This window comes from Syngnathoides biaculeatus, chromosome 12 (genome assembly GCF_019802595.1).
Source record: "Syngnathoides biaculeatus isolate LvHL_M chromosome 12, ASM1980259v1, whole genome shotgun sequence".
NCBI classification, from domain to species: domain Eukaryota; kingdom Metazoa; phylum Chordata; class Actinopteri; order Syngnathiformes; family Syngnathidae; genus Syngnathoides; species Syngnathoides biaculeatus.
The window spans coordinates 10,873,825-10,884,588 of NC_084651.1; the positions used below are offsets into that span (position 1 = coordinate 10,873,825).

Consider the following 10,764-nt stretch of genomic DNA (forward strand, 5'->3'; position numbering starts at 1 on the left):
GTGTTTATATTGTTTATATAGCTTTTTTCATGTCTTTTGACATACTACTTTAAATATCTGATGGCCAATAAGATAGATTTTTACCACTGAACATAACATCAGTCCCAGACATTTCCAGAATATTTGTCAATGATTTTGTAGTAAATTTTGAATGATGCAATAAATATATGAAAATTATCCTATGCGCTCTTACTACGCATATATATCCCGTGCGTTTCACTCTTTGAATTGATCTACTGGACAGAGATAAATGAATTTTTCTATCATATTCTTATGTAAGGAGATACGTTTCCATTTTTGCTCAAGTAACCGGGCCTACTATAGGGCTCTATATACTGTATTGGCTGTAAAGCTTCCCAAGTATGTATTGTACATATAGTTACCACTCTATCTTATAAAGAGATAATGTGATAGTTTATCACAATAAACAGTGTTAATATTACCCTCTTTTTTATGTTATTTTTTTTAAATGGACATTATTTTGTGCTTGCTTAATTTCTGTACTTGGTTGCAGCTCCCGTCTCGAGCCAGTCAGTACTCAGTCAACACCGCAGGGAAGCGGCGCCACCACTCCGGAAAATCACTGCACCATTGATACGCTCAGCGAACAGGACGAGGGCACCCTTACGCCATCCTCGAAACAAACAACCCCCACCACCAGCCCTCAAAACTATGTCAGGTAGATACAGTTGCTCCTACGCAATCAAAGTAGTGAAGTGCAACACGAGGATTGGTCACGCTACTCCTTTATCTGCATCTGTTGCCTCCCAGAATGCACTCTGAAGGCAACAACAAGGCTGGAGAGCCAAGGTTGGTGACGGTGCACCGGCCCGGAGTGGAGGTGGGAGTCACATTGTGCGGAGGGAATCTGCGGGGCATCTACATAGACAGTCTGGATGAGGACAGTCCTGCCAGAGGGACTGACGGCCTGCTTCCTGGCGACCTCATTCTGGAGGTATGGTTCCTTCCTACCTGTTAAAAACGGCAGCAAACTTTTTTCAGCATGCAAACCCACTAACCCAGTGCAACCAGGATTACATTTGACAAAACCATGAAATCGCCAAGCCGTACATTAATTGTTCCATGGTGAAAGCCCTCAGTCATTCCGAAATCACAAACCCCTTTTTGAAATAGGTGGTCCCCACCACTTTTACCCTTGTGGATAACAGACTGAATGGTCAATTTCACGTCTGTTACTGGTCATCTTAATAAAGTTCTTATTACATTGCACTTACGTGTAAAAAAAAAAAAAAGGGGGGGGGGTGTTGCCATTAATGTTGACTGTGGGGTAAGGGACTGCATATACCTTTCACATGTTGGTGATAAAAGCTGTTTTTAAGCGATGCTTCTAGACTTAGAACAATTTCCTGAAAAATAATGGGAATGACAATTGCGCAATGAAAAAAAAAAAAAAGGGAACTTCCTGATAGTGATTCTCAGCAAGCAACAGCCATTTTTTTCCCTGAGAGTTGAGCAGAACACACATTGCTGTTATATTTGGATTCCATTACTTTTTTTTTTGTTTTAAACAGTCCAAAATGTTAGTTTAAACATTAAAAAAAAACAATAACTTGCATCGAAAGATTTCTATCATATTATACCACTTTGGAGCAAAAAAATTTTAATTGTTACTCGAACCAAAATTCAGCCTCCTCGATAACATGGTGTTGGAATTTTGAGGGTCCTCTGGGTGGGGTGCTCTGAATTTCCGATGCCAGTTCAAGAGCGAGAGTGGGACTATCTTAACCCATTCATGGGCATCGTCACATTTTTGGGACATCATGATTTTCACGCATCATATCCTTCAGTATATCACAATATTTAAGTGTTTTAATCAGAAGCCATAATTTGGTATCAGGACAGGATAACTCATCGGTCAAAGTTAGCAGTTAGATTTTTGGGACAAGATTATAAATTAGTAAAGTTATCATATATCTTAACCATAAACGAAAAAGAATTGTTTCCTAGATTGTGGCCTATTAGGAGACTTTTATCTCAATAAGGCAAAAAATTGCCATCCTGCCCATGAATGGGTTAAGACAAATTGTCTCCTGGCATTCTGCCAATGTTGTCAGAACTTTTGAGTTAAACACAGATAAAAAGAGTCTCCTTTCTATTTTAATGAGTCATCAGCTTTCATTGATCTCCCCTCTCAGCCTTCTTTTTTTCTACTTGGGTGACGTACGTGCATGTGAAAAATCAAATGATGCTAAAGAAGCATTCCCGGTGTGTCCCCTTCACCTCTAAAAGGAGCTGCTTCAAGACATCTTCGTGTAGTTCCATCACCCTTTCTGTCCTGCAATCTTCCCTCTCGTTTGCTTTCTTGCTCACTAACTGACGCATTCAATATGGCACCCTTTAATTCAGTTGAAACCTTATGTCAGATAAGTGCACACTACCAGTAACAACAGTGCTTTTATTTTCTCCCTGGCTCATTTTGCAGTATAATTCGGTGAATATGAAGAACAAGACGGCAGAGGAAGTTTACGTCGAAATGTTGAAGCCAGCCGAGACGGTCACATTGAAGGTGCAGCATCGGCCAAATGACTTCAACGTGCTCAAAGATGTTCCAGGAGATGGCTTTTATATTAGGTACAAACACGCGCATAATTCACACATTAATTTCCCCAAGCATTCTTGCTGTTAATAGAGCAGCCACTGGAGTGGCCCTTGGACAAGCAGGAATCTTTCTCATCTAACCAATTACGTCCCATATTGTCTCTGTGATTCTAAATGTCAATTTATGTTGCTTAATCTCTACTCTATGCACGCACTTCACCACTAACAGCCTTTTTTCTTTTTCTTGGCTCTGAGCCTTTTTTGGGTCGTTACAAAAATATTGTCCAGTGAAACGGAGGGATGCGGGTCAGACTTGTTCAAATTTGGAAAAACTATTTTCCCATTTGAGTCAGTGAAACTGAAATGAAATTGTTCGCTTACAGCGTTAAACTGCCGACAATACAAAACCTTTAACACGGGCAAATAACATTTTAACATTCTCACCCTGTCATCAAAAGAAGTCAACCACTGCATAAAAAGGGTACCTTGCATCACTTGTTTGATTACTTTAGCTAATTGTTGCTAGTCAAACTTCAAGTTAGCTTGTAGCCTACATCTAAGTAAAGAAGTGAAGTCATCTTTTCCTTTTCCCTGTCATGGGTCACCGCCACAGTGAGTCACTCGTATGATTTGTTTTGTCTGATTTCTGGTTTCTACAAATCTTTTTCTGACAGAATAGGTAAGGAAGAAATCTCGTCTTTGTGGATTTTTACTACAAAAAAAGTCAATTTAATGAGGAAAAGGCACAAGTCTTACGAGTTGTTACCGTTTACCTAATTCTGAGCATAACAATCACCGTCGTTAGACAGAAGTAAGAGACACAGAAGCAAAGGAAAGCAAAACAATTATCTCTTTCCAGCTGCACTCAGCTTATCTTTGTCAAAAGCAGCTAGTAGTCACAACATGGCTGGGAACAAGTAGGATGCACAGAAAGGCCACAAAAGAGCTAGTAGTCACAATGTGGAACAATAATGTAAAGGTTCTGTAAAACTAATAGAAGTAATATTTGGAATATATACATTTTCCAACTTGCACCCAATCATTTTTATTCGAGTTTTAATAAACCACATCCCAATTAACTGTACATTCATCTTTAACTGCACATGTGGACATTTGCACATGAAATTCCTAAACAAACTATTAAATGTATATTCATATACAGTATATTAGATATTGCTTCACTCACTGTGCTATGTCCCCCCCTTCCCCCAATTTGTGTGTGTGTGTGTGTGTGTGTGTGTGTGTGTGTGTGTGTGTGTGTAGCCTCTGACAAATCAATATTTCTCACCTGTTTTCTCTTTACATTTTAGAATATAGAAAACTACAGCAGCCACTTCTTCCTTGACTGCGCTGTGGTTCAATTAAAAAAAAAAAAAAAAAGTACAGCAATATGGAACCTCGAAACATTGTTTCTCGATAAGAACACCAGAGTTTGTTTTTTCAATGCAGCGAGTTTGTATGTGTGACGGTCAATTACGAGGTGTGTAGGTGTGGGTATTGATTTTAATTTGTTCGTGATTATACAGTTGGGCAGCATTGCTTGGTATGGAGTGGACCTGGTTTCATTTTCTCGAGTTTGTCACACTTTTCTGTTTTCCCATCACTAGTGCATTCCTGTGGTGGCATGGCAGAAGGGTCCAAAGAATTTTTGCAGAGTCAATCCTTGTGCAGTCTCAGAAGATATGTATAGTGCCAGAGTCTATGAATGGAATATTAAGATGAGAAATAGTCACGCTGTACTTTTGAGTGTTCTGTGGGGGAGTGTCACAGCAGCTACCACAGTCACTTGTCAAATAGGCAAGTGTGCTGATGATGTCGTGTGCAGTAAATACAGTGTCTGCCTGGCTGTCAAAGATTGGCTGATGGGGGTATGACTTGGGAGGTTTCAGCAGGAATCAGGCCAGGTCTACACCCTGTGTAGCTTCACTTATCCTTCCCCATCTTATCTTGTTCTCCTGCCAATCTGTCCCATCAGATGCACCGCTTGAACTTTACACTTTTTGCCTCATCTTTTCTCAACAATCTTCATAACTTTCCATGTATCTGCTTCTGCCCTCCTCCCAGAGCACTTTACGACCGCCTTGGTGAAGCTGAGGGGGACTTGACGTTCAAGAAGGACGATATCCTGTACGTGGACGAGTCGTTACCAAAGGGCAGCTTCGGGATATGGATGGCCTGGCAGCTGGATGAGAACGCGCAGCAGATCCAGAGGGGGCAGATCCCCAGCAAGTACATGTGGGTGGAGAATCCAATGCTCTGCATGCTTAATACAAACACATCTGTGTTTTTTTAGCAAGCAGCTTGGACAACACTGTAAACATATTACAGTGCTGCCTTATGGACCTTACAGTCTCGGGGGCTGCATTTGCATCTGCTGTAATGCCCAATTCCACGGCATTGATTTATTTATTTATTTATTTTTTTTTTGACGTGTGTTTTAGTATATACTGTAACTACGTCTTCCATCAGTTGATACATTGTGCATTGCTCACACTGCTGTCACATTGTCAGTAATCCTACTTAAAAATAGTCTACCAACTAGGTAAATGCTAGGTAAATACACTGCTGTCTAAAATAGTTTAGGAAAGTAGGATGTGAATCTAATTTGTACCCCCCCGCCCTTCCCCGATTTCAATAAGAATACATTTTAGTTTGTTGAAAACTGAAAATTTTATGTTAGTTTAAAAAAAAAATATATATATATATTTTGGGTACTAGAAAATATTCTAGCCATTTTTGAATTAGGGATTTTTAAAAACATTTTGCTTATTTGTGACCAGATATGTTTTTTCCTTTTTTTTGGGGGGAGGGGGGGTATATGAAATTGTTTGTGACACTTTTGAGCAAAGGGTTTTATTTTAAGCATTTTATAAATTTTTTTTTGTTCATGTGTATTTTTTTTATTTTTTGGGGGAAGCTACTTGCATTCATGAAAATGTAAATAAAACAATTTCATCCACTGAAATTCCAGAAGGGGACAAATATAAGAAGGGAAATTATCTTTTTTTTTTTTTTAATACCAATTATGAATAAAAGAATTTATCATGCAAGTCGTGGTATTTGTACATCACTTACATAAAAGTTAATAGGACTAACCCAGCACATGTGGTAAATATTAAGTACCATAAACACTCACAAGATGTTCAGGTGACATTCCAGTGGTGCACATACACATCTGTACATTTTTAGGTTTTTGCAGACTACAATAACACTTACTCCGAACTCTGTGGTTCCAGGATGGACCAAGAGTTCTACCGGCGACACAGCATGACCGAGATGAAGGAAGACTCGGGCAAGACGCTATCGGCCGCTGCTCGTCGTTCCTTCTTCAGGAGGAAGCAGAAGCACAAGCGCAGCAGCTCCAAGGACAGCAAGGAGACTGTGGCTCTGGATGCTATCAGCACTGATTCCATCCCCTTCCTGGAAGGTGAGTGTGCAGCGGACACTGTGGAGGCCTTGTAGAAGTCTTCGAGATGTCATCATCTCGTACGTGTTCTTCTGTAGACTGTGTAAGCCTGGCCTACCAGAGGGTCCAGAAGGTGGAGTGCGCCTCTCCCAGACCTGTGCTGGTCCTCGGACCACTGACAGACCCCATCAAGGAGATGCTGGTCAAAGAGTCTCCGGGGAAGTTCTTCAGATGTGTACTAGGTGAAGTCTCGCTTTGGAAAACAGCATGTAGACATTCTTGCTGCGTGAAGATGAACCAATTAGTGTTTTGTTCCTTTAGAGATAATGAAGGCATCGCAACAAGCCATCGAACGAGGCGTCAAGGACTGTCTCTTCATCGACTACAAGCGCCGCAGTGGCCATTTTGATGTCACCACAGTCGCGTCCATAAAGGAAATATCAGAGAAGGTGTATTCCCTATGTCAATGAGATTTAATCTGATGTGAAAATTCTTGCGTTTGTTCTCAGTGTCCCACGATAAATTGGTACTGTTTCATCCTGGATCTCAACAAAGTCGTCTTAATCTTTTTTTATCCCATGATGGATTATCTTGTTTGATTTCCATTGCAGGGTTGTCACTGTTTGCTGGACATCGCGCCGCACGCCATTGAGAGGCTCCACAGTGTTCACATTTATCCAATCGTCGTCTTTGTTCGCTATAAAAATGCCAAGCAGATCAAGTAAGTGCCACAATCACGCACAAGTGTGGTGTCTGTCAACCTACTCGACAACATGTAAACACATAAAAATTAATGCAGCATTTGGATTTGGTCACTTAGTGCTCTGTACCAGTCAGTTTAGTCAGGGAGCTTCTTGGTACTTTGTTTTTATGTCAAAACAAGAACCATCATTTGGCCGTTATTTATTTACATTGTACCTTATTTGCCTTATTTTTCCTCTTTTTAAATAGAGATTTTTGTCATCTCTCACCAGCCCCCTTGGTCTCAAATGGGTATTTTGAGATCTTGCATGTCCTGGGTTTCTTGTTTTTTTTTAATTAATTTAATTCAAAAAGAATATATATTAACATGAGAATTGGCTTATTGTTATGTGACGTCACTATGAATGCTTGGCCCCAAGCTTCTGAGAGCCAATCAGAGCAGAGTCTATGTACATATTGAATACAGATAAATCCGTCCAGCTCAACTGCCAGGCATAAAAGATTTACTCGAATAGGATGAAAAAGGCCATCTGAGACATTTTTAACTCAAATTATCATGGAAGTTTGATAAAAGGACAAGGATTTTTTTTTTTTTTTTTTTTAAATGACATTGACGTTTCTGCAAAATGTTTTCGTAACTTTGGCTTTTTAATACTACAAGTATGTAATTCAATGCATGCACCACAGTCGAAATCACACGACGGGACAGCACAATGTATAATATTTAGAAACAAATCTTTGTATTGAATTTCCAGGGTCTTCAAGGTCATCACTTTCACTTGGTCGGAGGTTAAACCAAGCTTCAAAGTTTTTGATTCGCTTCCGCATAAACAAGTCCAGAAGCCTCTAGATTTTTGAATATTGAAATTTTGATTAAACGGAACCACTTCAGCTTGAAACCAAGTGGCATGATTTTAAGTGAATATTTCCATTTGTAAAGCCTATTGATTTGGTATGATAACCAAAGTAATGTGACTGAAGTGTCCGCTTTTGTTCGCAGGGAGCAGAAAGATCCTCTTTATCTGCGGGACAAAGTGTCTCAGAAACATTCCAAGGAGCAGTTTGAAAGTGCACAGAAGATCGAGCAGGACTACAGCAAGTTCTTCACAGGTGAGTGCCAAGAATTTGGTGAATTTCTTCAATTTTCTATTGAATTCAATTTTAAATTGAATTGAATACACCGAGGAGGCTGCTTAAATTAATAACATACAAACTGTTTTGTTTTCATATTTCTATTGAAAATAATAAACACTCACAGGACAAGGAGGGAAAAATAAACGGAAACTTGTATTTGAACGTTGGAGCGTTGCGCTTTCCAAAATTGTTGCACTTTAACGCGATTCTTGGGATATCTGGTGTGAATCTCTCTTGAGGTCATCCCACAGCGACTCAATTGGCTTGAAGTCTTTTTCTTTATCAGTAAACTTGTATAAATCTGGAAAGTGTGACAAAAGTTTTGCTAAAAGTCTCGTTGATCTGTCCCCAGTAAGACAATTTGTTTATAAATGGTGAAAGTTCACCACTGTCGCTTGCCTTCCAAGTCGTGACCATCCTGGAAAGATGACTGCAAGAGCGCAGTGCAGAATGCTGAGTATGTTAAAAGAAAAAAAAAAGAAACTTAGATGCTGAAGACTATCAAACCAGTCATTTACAGTATAAGACATGAAACAAGAATGGGGTTCATGTGAGGAACACAGAGGAGGAAGCTGTTGTCGTGCTCCCAAAAAAAAAAAAAAAAAGAAATTGAAGTTTGCTAAAGAACATTTGGCTCTCCTGCAGCTCTACTGGCAAAATATTCTGTAGACAGATGAAACTGAAGTTTAATTATTAGGAAGGAACGTAGAATGTCGTGTGTGTGTGGGGGGGGGGGAGACACAGCACACCAACATCAAAACCATATCCCAGCTAAGAAGCATCACGATGTGTGTGCGTGTGCGCGCTGACTTTCCTCCGGGCCTGGACAGCTTGCTGTCATCAACGTAAAAATGAATTCACAAGTTTATCAAAATATTTGGCAAAGGAACGTGAGGCCATCTGTCCAACAGTTGGAAGCTCAAGAGAGGATGGATGGCTGTTGCAACTGCACAAGAATGTAATGCAGTGGAAATCAACCATTTTTTTTATTGATCCAAAGTCGCATTCCACTTAAATAGCAGTTGAGAACAATCAAGATTTTTTGGGATTTAAAAATAATCTGAAAACACGTTCTGTATATTATACTTTTAAATGCAGTTACAAATGAGTTTCATGTCGCGGCAAAGGCATATTGATTGCTACGCATGACATCTGCCAACCAAAGGCTGAGCTGCACTGTATTTGTTTACAGTGCAGTGGCTGGAAAACGACGAAGTAGCTTTCCTCCTCAAAGTATGAAAAAGTGTCATTGTTTGTGTGATTTTACTTTAAGCAGACTGTTTATTTTGTGATTCAGATCATCAGACATTTGCTCAGCAATTTATGCAGTAATTGCTAAAATTTCAAAGGCTTCACTTCACGTTTCCTCCCGCTCTACACGCTGCTTGTCTACGTTTAATCCGCCACGTCCCCTTGGCAGGTATCGTCCAAGGCGGCTCGCTCCCGTACATTTGCACTCAGATCATGACCATTGTGGATCAAGAACAAAGTAAAGTCCTGTGGACGCCGCTCGGCTGCCCTTAGCGGACCAAGGGGGGGGCTGCTGGTCTTCAACACTAATTCACGAGAACCCTCCCTCCTCACCACATACCATAGGTACACTACATTGTAAAGTATTTATCTATTTTTTTTTCTTTCTGGCTAAATACTCCATAGCAAGCACGTAGCACTGGCTCATTCAAGCTCATTCAGTCTTCCCTAAAGGAACTCTTGTTGGTGTAAGTGTGTGTGTGTGTGCGTGTGCGTGCGCGTGCGCGTTCACTATTGACCCAAAATGACTTTTCCCCCCATGCCCTCGTGTGAACACAAACTTTAACGCTAATGATGTGTGTTTGGCCCACGCTGAGAATGGAGGAAAACAAATATAAAGTTCCAAGAATAAAATCCGAATCTAGTTATTTTGGTATATATAAGAAAAATAATTACTTTTCTCAATAGTTACATTATTCTTCAAAGTTTTTTTTTTTTCTTGTAATGTCGGGGTTTTATGCTCGCAAAATGACTTGCTTCAGAATAGTGGTTTAGTTTTTAAATGGTTTAATGGTGAGTTGTTTCTCATAAAACAGATACATAGCCACGATAATTTTTTCAATTAATATTGAGCCTTTTGTTTTTCATTGACTTTTATAGTTTGACCTTACTCCAAATTTTTTCCTTCCCATGTAATTAAATCTTTATTTTGGGATTCCCCCCCCACCCCCCTGGTACAATTGCCCTTTTTTTCGAGCAATTTTACAACTTCTCATACATTGTCGACTTCATTCTTGTAAAATTCTGAATTGTTGTCACCAAATTCTCATCTATTTTTTTCTTGATATGATTCTTGGAAAATTATGACTTTTAAAATTGCAACTTTATTCTAAGTGACTTATAAAACTGTATCCTATTTCTGGTACTATTATGACTCTACGTTCCTTGAATTCAGACATTTTTCTTTCTTCAGACTTTCTTGTAAAAAAAAAAAATAATAATCTTGTAATGTACCTTCATTGTCATAGAATTACAATTTTATTGTAAAAAAAAAAAAATCCATGGACTATTTCAGGCTTTTTCTTGTAAAAATCTGACTTTTATTGTGAAATTATTGTAAAAGTTCGACTTTCTTGTCGTATTCCAACTTGTTGTAAAATAAGACAAATTCATGTAATATTCCAAGTTCATAATGGTGAAATTCTGACTTCCTTATGACTGTATTCCTGACTGTAGCGTTCCATTGTTTGTCCTACATCAGTCGTCTAAATTAACGGTGTAAAGCACAAACTTTCACGACGGTTCTGACAGCCTCGCTCGGTAAGAACTTCCCCATGTAGCAGCTCACGACTGACCGATATTGTGCATTTCATTTGTGGTTGAGTCTATTGTCGTGTAGTACTCGTTACTGTTGTGTTACTAGGTTGTAAAGGTGGTTGTCGTACCTACTGTAGCTGCGCTCACACTAAACCCCTCCCTCCCCCCCTGCGGTA

The 10,764-nt window shown here is 39.5% G+C and overlaps 1 protein-coding gene across 2 annotated transcripts in view; it reads left to right on the forward strand.

The window, feature by feature from the left end:
* Positions 1–10,196, forward strand: part of dlg5a (discs, large homolog 5a (Drosophila)) — a 61,781-nt gene extending 51,585 nt beyond the window's left edge. For both annotated transcript variants that reach the window (XM_061837670.1, XM_061837672.1), the window contains exons 24-33: positions 515–679; positions 772–955; positions 2,444–2,592; positions 4,624–4,794; positions 5,796–5,986; positions 6,064–6,207; positions 6,287–6,414; positions 6,577–6,686; positions 7,668–7,777; positions 9,222–10,196. In XM_061837670.1, the coding sequence (XP_061693654.1) occupies positions 515–679; positions 772–955; positions 2,444–2,592; positions 4,624–4,794; positions 5,796–5,986; positions 6,064–6,207; positions 6,287–6,414; positions 6,577–6,686; positions 7,668–7,777; positions 9,222–9,325 (1,456 nt within the window). In that variant the 3' untranslated portion in view covers positions 9,326–10,196. The remainder of the gene's footprint in view (positions 1–514; positions 680–771; positions 956–2,443; positions 2,593–4,623; positions 4,795–5,795; positions 5,987–6,063; positions 6,208–6,286; positions 6,415–6,576; positions 6,687–7,667; positions 7,778–9,221) is intronic.
* The last annotated feature ends 568 nt before the right edge of the window (positions 10,197–10,764 follow it).